We start from the raw sequence: 16,929 nt of genomic DNA, 5'->3' as shown, positions 1-16,929 counted from the left end.
CTAGTTCTACGATGTGACATCAGCTAGTACACAAATCAATGATCTCATATTATATTAATGTACTGGTTTATTTCGTACATAATCCGATATAACCCTACAGTATATTAGATACAAGTAGAGAAACAGTGAGGACTCTTAGGGAAAGAAAAACACTTTTATCTCTCAGCAGTTAGACCGGCTATGGGTGGGTTGGTTATATACTGCGCCTTCCTTCTTCGAACCTTTTGGTTATAAACTCAATTCCGCACTGCTGCTGAGTCGTCGGACTTATCCACCTCAGGGATTCGTGGAATTTTCGTTTTTGAATTGCGTTGGGAGAAATATACCAAAGATTGGCAGATAAATAGACTCCTTTCCCGCTGCTAAGAAATTCATCCACGTAAGATGGATTGGTTGGTTCATGGAACAAAAGTGAAACAAAAGAATCATAGGATGGATTACCTGCTGAAAGATCTCATCACGATGAAGACAGTCTACTTCAGCCTGCTCGCCGTCACATCTTCGATCAGGTAGCTGGCCGGCCATGGCGCTCGCTCTCCTCTCCTCGACAAGCGAGGCACGCAGGAGGTAGGACAGCTGTGGGGGCAGGCGAAGTAGGATCTCGTGGAGTAGGTCGTCGTCTTCCAGAGGAGGTGCCAGTACCACGGATGATGGTCGGCACCGGCGGCTGGTCATGTCACTCGGTGAAGTTGCTATTGGAGCTTGCTGGCCATGGCGCTCGCTCTCCTCTCCTCGACAAGTAAAAGTCAAAGTCTAAGTCACACACGCTCCCCGCACGCGGTTGCTGGTGGTGGCCTTCTATTTATAGAGAAGGCAAGGTCTGAATTTTGGTGAGTGGAGAAAGGATGAAGAGCGGGAAGCATGAAGGAGATGACATTTAGGTTCTCTCATCTTCAAATTGGTTTGCTTGAGCGTGAGGATGGAGGGCCTAGATTAGTGGTCACACGGATTGGTGACATGGCACATGGTGATTTACTGCCCCTAATAGCATAGCTGTAGGGAGGCGCTACGTATTTCAAGGAACAACGCAGTTTCACCTATGCCTGTTCCCAATGCTAATTAAATGTGCGCCTATTCCTACTTCGCTTTCTTTGTCAATGGATTTTTTTTTGCCTCCTAGTAATCTGCTTCCTCCAGCGGTAAGATGGATGTGTTTTGCATCCTAGTGGAAGAAAATGTTAACATATAGAGTACGTGAAGAACTTGAAGTGATGCTTCCGAGTAGGTAAATTGAACTTTTTTTTTTTGCGAAAGGGTAAATTGAACTTTTTATTAAAAGATAGAGCAGCCCTAGCTGGTGCATGGGAGCAAGTAGCTCGATCCTAACCAGAGCGATAGGAGCTAGCTTGTCATCATTCATCAACTAGCCCAGGTCGTCTATTGGATCAACATTCAGAAACTGGGTAGAGTTCAACAGTAAGCAAGCATCAGCAAGAACTGAAGAAGGCTCTTTGTTCATGTCTACAAAGGCTGTCTGCGCCACGGCGGCAAGCCTTTGTATCACGCCGTGTTTGGCCGAGCTAGCAGCAAGATGCCAGGAGATGATCGAGACCTCGCTGGTTCATGGGAGCTAGCAGATGGATCCAAATCAAAGCAACACCCACCGGCCCAGGCCATACTTACGTATTCAGAACATCAACAAGCAAAGGTAATGCCCGTACATGGGCATCATTAAGCATAATCAATTATCAAAGAAAATTCTGAGCTGAAATTGATTTGAAATGAAAACCACCATACACACTGAAATCGGATTACACACTCAATTCCAAGATCCTAGTACAAAAATAATGCCAGAACGTGGGCATCCTCCTACGAATGTGCACCGCAATATACATCCACCTCCGGTGCTCACACATCGAAATCAGATGTTCCTTGTTCCTCTATCAATTCTCCGCCACCTCTCCGGCAACTTGCTCCATCATCCATCACCCACCTCTTTCCCACAAATCAACTCTATAAATCAGCCATGTTGACAGTCACAAGCAAAAGTAATTGAGAAAGTGCAGCTAGTTTCAAAGGATTCTACCACACAAGATTTAAGGAAGAGACCGGGAATATAAATCCTTTGTGGTTCATGATATTTGCAAAAACATTGTGATCATAAACAAAATATACCCATGGGTGGCATCATAAACAAAAAGGAAACTGAGAAAGTGTAGCCAGTTTCATATGGCTAGTTACAAATGCAGAAATTTCTGCATGACCTATATACTATTATTTTAACAGTCAGATCACAGAGCAGATAGAATATCATCACCAGCTTGAGGTTTCTTAACTTCGGGAATTTTGTATGCCAGAAAATAGATACTAAAGATGATTCAAACACCGATACTATCAGCAAGCATACTGAAAAACTGATACTTGCATCCATGTCATGGTAAATAGATATATGTACATAGTGTGCGTACATAAAATAGATGTACAACTGCTAGCTGACCATGATACATGAAGGACCTGTGAACCTTAGGTAACAAACAAAGGGGCTAGGAATGTGATAAAGGGGCAAGAACCAAGTCCACAACAAACCAAGCAAATACTCTAATCTGATGGTCCGTAGTGTACGTCACGGGATAACACAGTAGATCACAAGAAAAACAATACCTCTCCGTGGATCTGTGTTCGAGCCACTGCACAAGATTATATCAGCTTATTGTTGGTCTTTCATTAAATGAATCTCTTCATTAGCACCAACGGCTAGAGCGATGTTATCTGTTTTACATCAACATTACACAAGTAAAACAGAGATACCTTTGATGCAACTAATCAGTAAATAAAAAATTGCACCCTTTGTTGGATTCTTTCAACAATCCTGCCTTACCCTGCAAATATATACATGAGTAGAGTCATCATGTTGGATTCTTGTGCCTCATTTGGATGCAACAAGACAAGAAATAAATTCCTGAAATAGTCAGAAATTAGCCATACAAGAAAAACTAAGAAAATGCCTCAAAAAAATAAAAATGGAGAAACAATGGAGCACTGTAAGGTAGTAAAGTTTACAATTTGCCCCGATTCCCAATAATACATTAACATTCAGTGGGCCAAAAATGTTTCGGAGTATATCATTTAGTTTGTCCTAAGTGAACTGGTAAATACTTTCCTTATCTAAGCATGTACTTAATCCGCGCCTAATAGTGGAGCTATCATTGTTTGCATTGTTCGGACACTGAAGACATGAAAGACAACCGCATAATAGTTTCTCCATGTACTTACTTAACAAGCAAGCGATCATACAAACTATTAAATACAACCGCATAATAATTAACATTTCAATAAATTAACATTTCCGAATGTCCTTATTCACTATATTTTATTTATAGCAATATTTAGCCATCAGTTTCTAATGCTTCCCACCATGAAACGGATGATGAGGTGATAAACCTATCTCTTTAGGTTTTCAAACAAGTAGCCATCACTAACAGTCAAATGTCTTAATTTGCTTATTTTATTAAAAATGAAACAAGATTGTTAAAGATCATAACATGAATTTAGCCATCAGGGCGTACAACATTGCAATTCATAATATACCACACTTTGACGTGCAAACACAAATATCTAGTCATTTGACCTCTAAAAAGGTGCCACGGAGCACAATTCACAATCCATGTTAGACTGCATAAAGGTGCCACATGGTCAATCTTTTGGTTTAACCTCTAGAGGTGCCACAAATATAAGTGTACAGATTAAACACACAAATAGCATTAAGAAGTTCACACCAATCCAAGGATTTCACAGGACCCTAGATAAATATGAAACATTTTGCGGTAGTGCCGGTAAAAAAGTTAGTCCTGAGAATAAAAAACATCAGTCAAACAAAACTAGCGATCGGTGGCCACATAAAGCTCCAGAAAAACCCTTGGCCATATGAAGACCCTCAAAAAAGATACATGCCCAAATGGACGAAACATGCCCAACAAGAGCCAAGATATCTGACATTTCTCACCAGATCAATGAAAGATAAACACATGAAAAGGAGAGAAGAAACACGGTTAATAAATGTTTGTGGCTGATGTGCTGCTCGATCAACAATAGATCCTCGGGTTCTTATAGTCTTTCTTCGATTCCCTTGTCTAAGACGTCCAATTTCGTCCAATGTTGCTCATGTACCACAGTTTTCGATAAGCTCGGCAAAATCTTCAGCTTCCTCCAGCTTACAACTAAAGTTAAGAAAAAATAGATCAGTTACATGAGACGGACAAGTTGTACTTCATGCTTGTGAGGACCGAGTAATGCAAACCGGCAAGTACCTCCAGTTTGGCGTTTTCTGCATCTAAAGCTACTTCACAAGTTTTGAAACCTTCCAAGTTGTCTGTTGTCATCTTTGTGTTTCACTGAAAACAAAAGGCAACAATATCAAGAGGAAGTGGAAACATAAATCCCTAAACACCAGTCAAGCATTAAGGTTTCACCAATTCAAGCATTTCACAACGAACACAGATAAAGATGAAACATTTCACAGTAGTGGCGATAAAAAGTTCGCTCAGAGATTGAAAAACCAGTCAAACAAAACCGGCAGTGAGTAGCCGCATAAAACCCGCAAATACAAGACCTGGGCCAAAACAAGAAACAGACCCAGCATAGATGCTAGCTACCTAAATCCCCTACACAAGTGTCAGATTCTTTCACCGAAATGGACGAAACATCCCCAAAAAACCCACAACGACCGCTATCTTTAAACGAATCGATGAAAGATCTACATACGAACAGGAGAGAAGAAACGGGGGTGGGGAGGGTCTGGTTTTCTTACTAGCGATCTCGTAGCGCCGCAGCTAAGGTCTTGGTCCCCAAGGAGCAGCTACATCCTCACCTTGTGGCACCTCTGCAGGTACAACTCCGCCCTCTGTGTCTGTGAAACGCAAGGCAACTTCAGTCACTGGCCAAGGAGAAAGAAAGAAAGAACCTTGGAATGGGAGAATGCGTATGAATCCTTCATACATTGATATGGTCATAATTAACTAAATGCACTGTTGAGAAGGGACACCGAAAAAGGACAGGTTTAGACAAAGCACAAGACATCGGGAGCACCATCGGGATAATTGGAAGTGAAATCAGATTCACTTGCAATCAATGTCGGCATCTCTGACTTACAACAGATAACAATAGTTTTATGTTACAAGGATGATCCCAAAATACATCAATCTTGCATTTGAAAATCTTACAAATACCACATTCACCTAAAACACGGAAAGTTTTTGAAAAAATTGCCGTATGCACGAGTCACATCACAGTAACAACATACTATCCACTACCATATTAATTAACTAGATGGTCCATGGAAGCTATCCAGAATGGATTAATCAATGGAAAATGACACCAATAACACCATGCTGCCATTAGATGCATAAAGGAAGGCAACAAACATAGGGGACCCCATTTGTGGACACGACCATGCATGGTGTCAACCATCTCAACTTGCCGATAAAGAAACATGCATATGGATCGTGACTCGGAAAGCGATGGATTAGATAAATGAATTGTTCTTACCTAAGGTGTGCCGCTGTGTCGAGTTTGCGCCAGGGAGGGAGCCACAGCTGCGGGGCATTTATCCAAGCACCTAGCGGTCGTAGTCAAGAGAGACATATCTGGATGAGCCACGACGCACAAGCGGCGTCGGTGTGCCGCCTAGATCTGGCCTTTCCTTCTTCATATTTTCTTCTTTACCTGAAAATAACAACACACAAGATGAAAAATTGGTCTTGGTAGACATACAACACACAACCCCGAATTGGGAGAACAAAAACCAAAGGACTCAATCTCAAGTTCTACACGATGAAGATGTAGCATAACAAGTAGATTTATCTAACTCTGATCTGATTACTACGAGCCATAAAATCCATGCAAAACAATCAGGGAAGCATCATAATGATTGTGATGATTATAGCTCTTTCAATCATGTTTCACTCTACAAAATCACTATATACAAAATAACATCATTATTCCTCCAGTGATTCAACTATATAGAAGAGATGGACAAACACAATCTTAAATGCCAGATTGTCTAGAAATATTTGAACACGAATGTAACGAAGTATATAGAATAGTAACGGTCTATTTTAATGTGCCTTTGAGTTGGAAATATATACAGTAGTAATCAATCACAGCGCGCAAACTCAGGTCTCTCGTTCATTCGTGCGTACGTACGTCCTTTGCAAACAAAAGTAAAAGGAGTATTCGAATGGTTTAATTCCAGCCAGCTCAGCTCAACCTTTCAGCACATACCCGTATAGAAACGTTGCCCCTTCAGCTTGGATGGATTTTGCTGCTACTAGTACAAGATTGGGCAAGGTACTGTTTTTTCGTAAACTAAAGTTGTTCAGCTTAGGCAGCGATCCAAATGTTCTGCGTGGTGTACAAAATTTTGAGAAGGTACTTTACCTGCCAGTTAACTATATTGTGGGAATTAGATTGACTAACTGTAAATGTACGGCAGTACCTTATAAAGTAAAATCCTGAAACAGGTTCTTCAGTTGAACAACTTCTTAATACAAAAAATTACAACCTTGTAGCAGTTTTCTAGTTGAACGGTTTGTGAAATTGCAAGCTTAATTTGCAGTAAGAATCACAAGATCAATACTGTGTGTAAATTATAACCTATTTTTATTGCCATCTGACTGGCAAGAACATACATAAAAATGCAGACACCAAGCAGATGTTGAGCATGTGCAGCAAACATACATAGATACATAGCAAACCACTAGGTATGGTTGGAGACTAAAAGCCAGACTACCTCGCCGCCACAGATTCATGTCCCTCGTGCTACTTGAGGAAGCCTGTGGCCGAGCCGAGCTGAACAGCAGGTCCTCCTCCAGCACCATCATCCGTTGCGGAGCTCACTGTATGGATGGATGGCGTTGCGTCGTGGTGGCAGCCGGCAGCAGGTATGGATGGAGCCATGGAGGGATGACATTTGCACGATTTCACTAGCAAGACACTTACATGAAGACCCATTTTGAGACGTGTAATGATACTACCAAAGTCCAGAATTCAGAACCCAGACTAACCCAGACTGATAGAAAAAGAATTAGAAGCAAGTTGCACGGATCTTCTCGCGAACATGCTAATTCTGGTTCTGCATTCCTTCCTTGTGACTAATTCTTACCAGGTAGGAGAAGAAGAAGCAGGGTCCAAACATGAAATGGGGACGAATTCAGAACTCGGACTAATCCAGACTACTAGGAAAAAAATCAGAAACAAATAGTACTGAACTTATGGCGGACATGCTAATTCTGGTTCTGCATTCCTTCCTTCATGACTTGCCCACTTGTTGTACGGATGGGTGGGTAGCGCTTAGGGACAGGAATTACCTTGATGACTTGCCCACTTGTTGTAGCGGCTGTCACACTGCTACGAGAAGCTATCTTTAACCCCAATCGTCTGCTACTCCTCTTCGGTCTGGTCGGAAAAGAATCAATTTTGAAGTCACGGAAATGGAATTGGGGGAGAAGGAAGATGGTTCAGATTGGGCAGAGGTCGATACCTTGAAGACGCATGCCTCTAGACACGTGCTTCGTGGTTGCCGATGGTGGCGGTGATCGACATCGTCGCCAGCGGGCGCTGCGTCGTCGTAGCCGCTAGGGTTCGCGGATGTAGGCGTTGGTGAAGTTGTCCTTCGGACGAAAGGTGAGGTGGGCGGTAGATGAGCACGAATACAGAATCTGGCACGTCGTTCACCGTGGCCGGCTTCCAAAGCACCGGTGGAAGCGCACGGAGTCGGAGATACAATGGTGAGGCGACGATAGGTAAGCTGTAGACCAGGCTACCCAGGAGCTTCACGGAGGGAGGCGTGAGCATGGGGGTTAAACGGGACAAGGGAGCGGCGGCGAGCGGCGCCGGCATGGTCGCTCTGGGTGGGTAGCGCTTGGTGGAACAGAGTCAATGAGAATGGAGCAAAGAGGGGAATCAAAAGACAGGTCGGTCGATTCGTTTCTTTGGGTCCTGCATTCATGAGGTGGCATCAAGCTTTGTTTTTCTTATTGGAATTGGAAAAGATCGAGCTTTGAATGCATCATCGATCTCTTGCACACGCTGACGGTCCATTCCACTACTAGTATCTGACTTGTCAGTTGGTTGATTCCACTATGTTATATTGTGATCCAAATTCTAAGAAGAGGCTAACTTCTGACGAGCGGAGCGAGGCCCGTTCGCCCCCCGCGGTACGGATCGTTGCCACCGTCTATATATTTTCCATGTAAGCCGCCGCTAGGGTTTCGTCGCATCATTGTACACCCACGGCGTTTGTAAACACCACCGAAATAGTGAAGTTTTGCTGGCTGGCGCCCGTGGTTTTTCCCTTGTGTGTTGCAAGGGTTTTCCACGTTAAAATCTCGTGTCCCCTGCAATGTTTTACTTTTCGTTCTTCGTTTATTGTGCATCTCGATTGTAACTCACTACTTAGAGCATTTCAACCGGTGCTTCCCAGATAAGTGTCGGCCGAATTTTCATGTGTTCCCACACCGATAGCTCCATAGGTAAAGCCTCAAACATAAAAAATAAAAATAAAAAAGAGCCATCTGTGCCGATGCAGCCAACGGAGTCCATGAATGGCGGTCCTCCTCCTCCTCCGCGTTCGCCACCGGGCCCCGTCAGAGCATGAGGTGCATGGTCGGCCTCCTCCGCATCCTCTCTTGCGATAGCCCCAGGTCGCCGCCACCCGCCATCGACGCGTGCCTCATTGGCCTGGAGGAGTCTGCGCCGCCTCCTCTCGCTCATCGATGCCGCGGCCGAGTCGGCTCTGACGCGCCCCTCCTCTCCCCGCCGAGATGGCCTCCGAGAAGCAGGCGCAGCCGCCGGGCGGGCTGGCGAAGTGCGACGATGACCTCCAGACGCTGCGGCGCATCGTGGATGTCCACGCGCGCCGAGATATATGTGCTCGGCCGCGTTCGACGTCTCTGCGGCTCCTCCTGCAGGGCGTAGTACCCGAGCCCGAACTTGGTGTTGGGCGCCATCGTCCCCATCGCTGCAGCGCGCTTCGTCCCCGTCATCCTCTGGCCTCCGGCTCGAGCAATGCGAGCACGGACTCCACGCACGCTGGATGCGCCGAGCACGACGGCGAGCAAGGCGAGCACGGCGCCCCGTCCGCCGGAGGTCGCGGGCTATGCTTCCGGCTTGGATTTGCACGCGGTGACCCTCCTCAACAGCGGAAAAAGGGCGGGGGCGGTGGACGCTGCGCCGGGGACTACCGTCAATGATGGTAGAGGAGAGGCGGCGAGGCGCCGGAAATTATGGGAGAAGAACCGGCAGAGGAGAGCAGTGGAGAGAGAAGGACAGTGGGTGGGGAGGAGAGAGGAAAGTGGGAGTTTATTTCACTACTAGGTGGGCCAATTTTTAAAAATCTCCAGAATCCAACGTGGAGTTGTGGAGTTCTTGTTGAAGAGGTGCCGACGACCCCGATCGAAGCCCTTCGCATAGGGATTCTTTTGGGCACGCCGGCGCTTTTACGTGGCTCCAATGCATGCCGACGCTTTGTGAGGAGAATTCCAATATAGCTATTGGGAGTTATTAGGAGCTCCGGTGGAGATGCTCTTACTACTCGTAGTATGTTCTATTCAACATATGCATAGTTCAGCTTCCAGGCCGTATGTATATATGTAGTTCTTGAGTTCATGGCACGATGCATCCTACCATGCATGCACCAAACATACTCCACGTGATGGAGCCGAATCATACCAACGGTGGAACAATAAACCAATGGTGTATGTTTTCCTGACATACCATTTCACTGTTCATATTTTGGTTCATGTTTTCTGACATCTTCAAATAGCCGACAAAGAGTTATTTTTTCTACCACAACCTTAACTTCTTTGCATTCATTTTACCATCGTGCACGTTGCTTTTGACTGTCACCTGCTTCTTCCATTTAATGAATAAGGCATCCTTGTTTTCGTGTTTTTCTTTAACAAAGAACTATCTCAAATATATAAAGATCTTGATATAAAATTAGCATCATTATAAAGTGTTTTCGATACAAATCCAACGATATTAATTATGTATAATACAATCAAGATTTTGTTGCTCAATTGTTTTATCAAAATTCATTTTGAAATACGCATGCGCTCTTTGTGCCCAATGAAATAAGTTTTGTTTGGGTCCCGTTCTTTCTTTGCGTATCTCTCTCTCCCCCCTTCTAACCCTTTTTATCCCCTCCATCCCTGCCCTTTTCTCCACCAATCTTTCTCAATCTTATCTCTAAAACCTTTCTCCTGCTCATTCTTTTTGTGTTGTTATTATCACACCACTAGCTAGGATCTAGACCCTCGATCTAGAGCTCTAGTCTTGGTTTAGGGCGAATAGGGTGTAGCTAGGGTTATGGTTCATGGTCTAGACTTTAAATTTAATGTTTACACCTAAGGTTAGTGATAAAAGATACCCTATGTACTTGAATAAATGAACATGTGGGTATTCCATGAAAAAATATGTAGTGAATTAAAAATTGCATCGAAAAGATGCAAACCAACATCTCTCTCCACTTTAATTCTTTCATCTCCAATGAGCTAACAACATGTAGAAAATGAGGATAACATGTGCTGAATATTATTAGGCTTAATTTCTGTGTGATTACAGAGAGGCAATTTTTCTTGCTTTTTAAGTTGCATCGGGAAGATAGAAGTAAACTTTTTTGTAGACAAAATTTTGAGGCTAAATATCTACTTATTTGAGGACGGATGGGGAATGGGTGTAATCCCTAGATAAACCATAGATCTAGACCCTAATCCCTATACTAGGACAAATACCATATACCATAACCCTAGACCATGAACTACATCGAACTCGCATATCCTTCGAAAACACTAAACCTAAGCCCTCAACCTAAACCCATATCTTAGATCCCTAACCTAGACCCCTAGATTGAGACTCTAGTCTCTCTTACATAGACAGTATAACAATACATAAAACCTAGACCATGAATCTTTTAAGAAAAAAAGAGGAAAGTCACATGAAATGACGATTTTGAAGTGGCACTTGCTCAGAAAAGGGACTATGTACGTACACCGCTTAAATATTTTGGATAAATAGTACAAAATTCTCACTTTGAAGCCAATGATCCAACTCTTGTAAGAACTTGGGATCCTTTAGGTTATCCATCATGGTCATGTTACCTATCCTAACACAAACAAAGAGCAATGTCACGTGGAATAACCACTTCCTAAGGAAAGCTAAGGGCAGACGACATGGGGTCCACTTTCTGATGTGGTCCTAATCGCATTTATTGTTGTTATTTTGTCTTTAGTTCCACAAATATTTCAAGTTTTTCATTTTTTTCAAAAATATTACACCCTCAGGTTAGGTAATCCTGAAAGGTGACTGGTCGGGTAGAGGAACCCGAAAGGTGACTTGTTGGGGTAGAGTAACCCGAAAGGTGGCCAACAGTGTGCTTAGTCGCATAGAGAGGCCAACGAAATCTAGACCGGTCGGGTTTGTCTAGCTCGAAAGGAACTATTAGGGTTAGGCCACCTCGACGGTGTAATATTTTTTAAAGATTGTAATATTTTTTAAAGATTCAAGAACGTGTAATATTTGTGAAAATAAAGAAAAACATATTTAAAAAATCTAGTATAATATTGGTGTAAAGAGGAAAACTTAGTACCCAACTCTAAAGGGGCACTATTTTCAAAACAAACACTCTAAATGGCCACTGGCCCATAGGAGGTGAACGGCGTCCATAGACGTCGTCGTCGTCGCCGGCAATGGCATACATCTTGCTTTGCTTTCGCAAACATACCATCGAGCACGCAAGCGTCCTTGTAGGCCAAAAAACCCAATGTTGCCACACCAATCCTACAGGAACAGAAACCGAGACACACCGTCCCCCGAGCATACCAGAGAGGGGCATCTTGGTCCCTACCAAGATCGATAGCATAGGATGCCCGAGCATCGCCATCCCGGCCTGACGTCGGTGACGGCCTCAACTAGTTCAATCCTCTGCCCTCGGGGGCAAAAGGCAACACCCTTCTGCTCAGAGACCAGACACCTCGGGCCATCCCAGCCCGAGACTGCCTAGAAACAGCCCAGACCTAGGCCCGCCGGCCTAGATCTAGGCCTGCCGCCACCACCCATGGCCACAGACACGCCGGCGTCGGGGCGCGCCAGGAAGAGGTCAGCCGCGCCGCCACCCCGCCACCCCGCCGGAGCCACGAAAACCTCGCGCCATGGTCGAGCGCCATCGCCTGCTGCGCAGAAACGCCGCCCCTGCCAACCGCGCCGGTCCGTGCCACCACTGTAAAGCAAGAGGGGGAGGAGGCCCCGCCGCCGACGCCCCCGGGGCTTTGCCCGGTGGCGCCTTCTGGCGGCGGCGAGGAGGGGAGGGGTAGGGAGGCGGCTTGCGGGAGCGTGGCTGGGGTTCGCCTCGCCGCTCGCCCGAGCGGGCATGACGAAATTGTTTCCTCCTCTGGATATCTACTTATGTAACATTTGACCTAGCAACATGGAAGTACAAAATTTGACAAGTTGGCAAGTATGCATGCACGTCCACGATAAACTAAGGGTGTGTTTGACAGTCCGGGGCTACTCAGAAAAGCTATATCCCCTCATACATGGTGATCTCATATATTCTCAACTGAGATTTTGTTGTTTGTTTGGTAGCCTGTATCAGTTGAGAGATGCTGAGTTCAGATGTTGTTTGGTAAAAGTTGTATAGGGTGAGACGTGTTGGTCCAGTTCTTTACACAAAGGTCCTTAAGCAGAACAATGAAAAGCAATCGGGTTCTTCACTAAAAAAATAAAAAAGCAATCAAGTCCTTGGTTGGTTGATCTCGTGCAGCAGTTGGCCGCCGGTTGAGCACGCACAAGCCACCGTCGGGAGAGCTGCTTCCACCGGACGGAGGAGGAGCGGCTGGTGGAGCCGGACGGAGGAGTGGTGGGCGGACGTCGGCCTTCCTGATGTCCACCATGCGCAGCCAGAGAAGCTCGTCCTGGCGGCGGTTGGCGGCCCTTGGTCCTGCTCTGCTTCGCCGACGGGAGAGAATGACGGGAGGGAGGCGGCGACGCGGTCCCAGCTCGACCGACAGGAGAGGAGGAGGCTGGCGGCCACGACAGCGCCAGTGGCGGCGATGGTTGCATGATAAGAGAGTGAGGAGGAGGAGAGACGCGCGGGCCGCGTGAGGGGGGGATGACGTGCGGGGTGGGGATCTTGGGGGTGCGTGCCGCTGCTACAGTTCTTTGCGGGATTAGCTCATCTCGGATGAGCAGCGAAGCTCGATTTGAGCTTCCCTCCTCATCCTGGCTCTGGATCTTTTTTGATATCCGCTCAGCGGTGCGGTGCGGAGATGGGAAGAGCCGGCCTAACAAACACCGGATCCCCTCAAAATCTCGGTTAGAAAATATCTCCTTCTTACGTAACATAACCCGTCCTAGTTTTAGGGTCCAAATGATTTTGATTTTAAGCGGAGTGAGCGAACCCGAAATTGGGCGGGAGACGAAGTTATAGGCGTGAACCGTGTAAATCCTGCACATAATTAACTAGCTCACAATTAACTTAGCTCAGCTCGCTTCTCGAACACATAATTAACGCACGCACATCGCCACCCCACCCACACCCAATCTCTACAGATTTCTAGACAATTAACTCACCGTCTCCTCCGATTCCCAAGTCCCAGCCACCGAATCTCTCTTCGATCCCATTTCTTCCCGATCATTGCCGCCGGTCGCTGCTCACCGGCGCTCTAACCCACCTAATCTTCGTCCCCACTGCCACCCGATTCCCAGCGCATCCGCAAACCCGAGCCGCTGGTCCTCGCCGCCGCCGCCGCCGTCCGGAGCAAGAAAAGGCCGTAGTTTGGAGCGGCTAGAGGTGGGTGCCTACCGCCGCCGGCAGTGACGCACCCCCGTGCCTTTTCTCGGCTTCCCTCCTTATGGCGACCGGGGAGCACCTCACACACGCGGGACGCGCGCGTGGGTGGATATGCGCCGGCCGGCCGCCACGGTTGTGCTCGTCCCAGTGGCGAGCGAGCGCAGGCAGGGGGCGAGCGAGACCATGGCAGGGGGAGCGGCGGAGCTGCACCCGTCGTCCTGGTGGCTGCTGTGGACGAGCAGCGCGGGCGACGGCCGCGGCCGGCGGGAGAAGGTCCCCCGCGGTGCAGGCAAGACGGTGGCCAGCAGATCGACGAGGGCGCCGCAACCCAAGGCCCCATACCCTCCTCCCCTGTCGAGGAACGCCTCCTTCCGCCGGTGGTTGAGCAGGACACAAGTCGACGGCGTCCAGGACTTTGTGCGGCACCAAATCGTCAGCAATGATCCTTCGGGCTGTCAGTCTCCCAGCATCGCCATCGTTCAGGTATAGCCCCTTCCACCTGATTCTCAAGATTGTGCTCTACTCCGCCCATGTGGCCAACTTTGCTCCTCAAAATTCAGAGAAAGGGAGCAGAGGATGCTGCGAGGACAGTGGACACGCAAGTACCACTTAATCCAACTAGCATATGTAGGCAAATCTCCAAATGGTGTCCAATTTCACGCAAAATTCAGTTAAAGGCTTATCATCTCTTAATGGGCTAGTTAATGTAGGCAAATCTGCTCTTGTATAACCATATGGTTGTACGGTTATTGTGCTGACAATTGATCCAAAAAGGATTTGGTGGAATGCTTTGATGTACAAGCAAAGTTGTAGTATTTCTTTTCCCATGTGTGTTTTCGTAACTGAATAAGCTTCTTGTGATCCCCTAAAATTGAGCAAACTCTGCAGATAGGTAAGGTTGGGCTGTTACTCTGAATCTGTTACAATTGTTTAAAGTTTGGGATTCTGTGATGACACGATCTTATTCCGTATACAAGTAAGAAACCAACTCAATGATTAACATGGTGGTAGTGAGCCTCGGCTACATCTTATCTTAGCACATTTTCAGAATGAGTTTATGTTGAATATTTTGTTGTCCTTGCTGCATGCCTCACGAGTAGCTTTTTGTATTGGATATTGTGCACTAAGAAGCTAAGTTGTCAAGTTTATAAAATTTAGACTATCACTAAGTTTATAATTGCTTGTTCTGTGCACACCAGGTTGACAAAAGTACCGCCGGGCGCCCACCCCTCTGGTGGAGGTTGCCAACGTTCAGGAGACTGTGGGTGTGTCTGCACCCAAAGGTCATTTTTTTTCTCTGGTCAAGCTGGAACCGATTGCTGCCATTCCATCTTGCAATTATCATTTGCTGCCGTTCCATCTTGGAATTATCGATTTCCTCCTATGTTTGTACATACTGAGATGATATCAAAGTGACGGATTTAGATTTGGCTTCAATGGCAGGAAGGTTTTCGTGCCTGGTACCTGATGGGCACCATCTGTCCAGCGGTGGGCACCATCTGCCCGGTTGCTCGACCATGGATGCCCAGGACTTCTTTGAGCAGTGGCCACTGGGTGTACATGATGGACAGCAACACCATCAAGTACGACGTCAAGGTAATCTCCAACACTGGTGGTTTGGTATGTTGTATGGTTACTACACACGCTCATCTGTATGCATTATGTTCTTGTGAAATTCTGTCACTGGTTCAGAAATTTGCCTAGGAATATCTTGTGTCTTGAGGCACGTTTGGGTGTACTTTGCACAAGAGAAGAGAGCCCTTGTCCAGATTTTGCACCTGTTTTCTTTAGTTTGCATATGCGTAGAGCACTAGTGCTGGTATGACCTTCGTGTTGCTCCTCATCTAAATGCCCTGTGAGCTCTGCCCTTCATATTTTTATTTGTGATGTAATCATTTAGTGCCACATCAAGCCGAGTGTTTTCAGAAATGCAATGTATAATGTTTCCGAGTCCTGACATAATGCAGCGAACTGATGGATTGCATCTACATGGTCCACCATCTCGCCTTTGGCTGCTTCGGTCCTTCCTTTTGTTCTGAGTATCATGTTCTCAAACATCCTTGTATTAGTCATATTGTACATATTGCATTAACTCAAGTGAACAAGCTCATTTGATTATTGTCACCACCCGTGAATTACAATCATGTATGCCAAATGTAGCTCCAGTTTTTTTTTTTTTTTGCTGTTGCAACGTGTATTTGTGGCTAAGAAGACCATTTGCAAATTTGCCTCATAGACATGTATGCTCTTCTTAAGCTTCCATGTTGCAACCTCTGCCCCCATCCACTCACTGGTTTGTTTTGTTTTGTTGAGTAGAACAAACTACACACCCGGTGTTTGTGGAAATGCTTCTCTCATAGATGAGCATCTTTGTTCATGCCTACACCTGACTTATTTTCGTATGCAGGAACACTTGAATATGCTGCTGGTTGAGATGTGTGATTTCCTTTTCAAAACATGGGCATATGGTCTGTATTGCATGAAGAAGGCCGTGTAGCAATGCATCAAGACGCTGCCGACTGCTTCCCCGCACTCGTGGCACCGGTGATGTCTCGCCTCCGCACGAAGGGGGGCCGTCGGGGTGCGCCTCCATCCACTCGCCGCCTTCAACGGTTGGGCGCGGCCGCCGGTAGAGAGAGATCGAGCGGCGCTTGCTATTTTGGGTTTGGGTTCCTCCGGAGCCACTCGCCCGGGTGGCACGGGAGGCAGGTGTTTCCTCACTCCTTATCGAAAAAGGTGTTTCCTCACAATTGACATTTGATTATGCAGCTTTGTGTGTGCCCCGGCCGGTTGGTTGATTTGATTTGGCTCATGATTTTATTAGGGAGGGAGGGAGAGTCAGGGAGAGACGACTAGTAGTAATTAAGGAAGGTAAACAAGCATGAAGAAATGGCTAGTGCTGAGCAGCGGAATCTACCAGTTTGGCTTTGTGCGCTGACCAAATGCATGAATGAGTCTGTCATTGCAGCACCTCATTGGGCGCTCGTGGCTCGGTTTGGTTTTGAATCCGTGAGATGACACGCAGATCTTGTTCATTCACAATTGATCGATCACATAATATATACAATATTTTGGAAGGAAGGAGAAAAGGAACGGACGGGTATATATTTAGTGTGGAGCAAAAGAAAAAGGCGAGCGAGAGA

General features: G+C 46.3%; 1 protein-coding gene and 2 long non-coding RNA genes across 5 annotated transcripts; 1 reads left to right on the top strand and 2 right to left on the bottom strand.

The window, feature by feature from the left end:
- Window positions 1–1,681: 1,681 nt before the first annotated feature.
- LOC127344285 (uncharacterized) lies at window positions 1,682–3,754 on the bottom strand. Its single transcript, XR_007877884.2, has 3 exons — window positions 2,819–3,754; window positions 2,602–2,709; window positions 1,682–1,953 (listed from the first exon to the last, which is right to left on the bottom strand). It is a non-coding gene; the product is annotated as an uncharacterized lncRNA (long non-coding RNA).
- A 493-nt stretch (window positions 3,755–4,247) lies between these two features.
- Window positions 4,248–7,890, bottom strand: LOC139837678 (uncharacterized). Its single transcript, XR_011754294.1, has 5 exons — window positions 7,478–7,890; window positions 7,305–7,392; window positions 5,485–5,661; window positions 4,748–4,846; window positions 4,248–4,331 (listed from the first exon to the last, which is right to left on the bottom strand). It is a non-coding gene; the product is annotated as an uncharacterized lncRNA (long non-coding RNA).
- Window positions 7,891–13,420: 5,530 nt separating this feature from the next.
- LOC127344288 (uncharacterized) lies at window positions 13,421–16,904 on the top strand. 3 transcript variants are annotated; one of them, XR_011756094.1, is made up of 5 exons: window positions 13,426–14,269; window positions 14,986–15,069; window positions 15,230–15,382; window positions 16,194–16,522; window positions 16,611–16,904. XR_011756094.1 is itself a non-coding variant. In XM_071828514.1 (4 exons), the coding sequence occupies exons 1-4, from the start codon at window positions 13,898–13,900 to the stop codon at window positions 16,281–16,283; spliced, it is 699 nt and encodes a 232-aa protein (XP_071684615.1). In that variant the 5' UTR covers window positions 13,426–13,897; the 3' UTR covers window positions 16,284–16,584. The 3 variants fall into 3 exon arrangements, 2 of the variants coding, with proteins under 2 accessions (XP_071684614.1, XP_071684615.1); XM_071828514.1 differs by lacking the exon at window positions 16,611–16,904 and having other exon boundaries at window positions 16,194–16,584; XM_071828513.1 differs by lacking the exons at window positions 16,194–16,522; window positions 16,611–16,904 and having other exon boundaries at window positions 13,421–14,269; window positions 15,230–15,941.
- The last annotated feature ends 25 nt before the right edge of the window (window positions 16,905–16,929 follow it).

The sequence above is a fragment of the Lolium perenne genome, chromosome 3 (genome assembly GCF_019359855.2).
Source record: "Lolium perenne isolate Kyuss_39 chromosome 3, Kyuss_2.0, whole genome shotgun sequence".
Taxonomy (NCBI): domain Eukaryota; kingdom Viridiplantae; phylum Streptophyta; class Magnoliopsida; order Poales; family Poaceae; genus Lolium; species Lolium perenne.
This window is presented reverse-complemented; position numbering and strand designations above follow the sequence as displayed.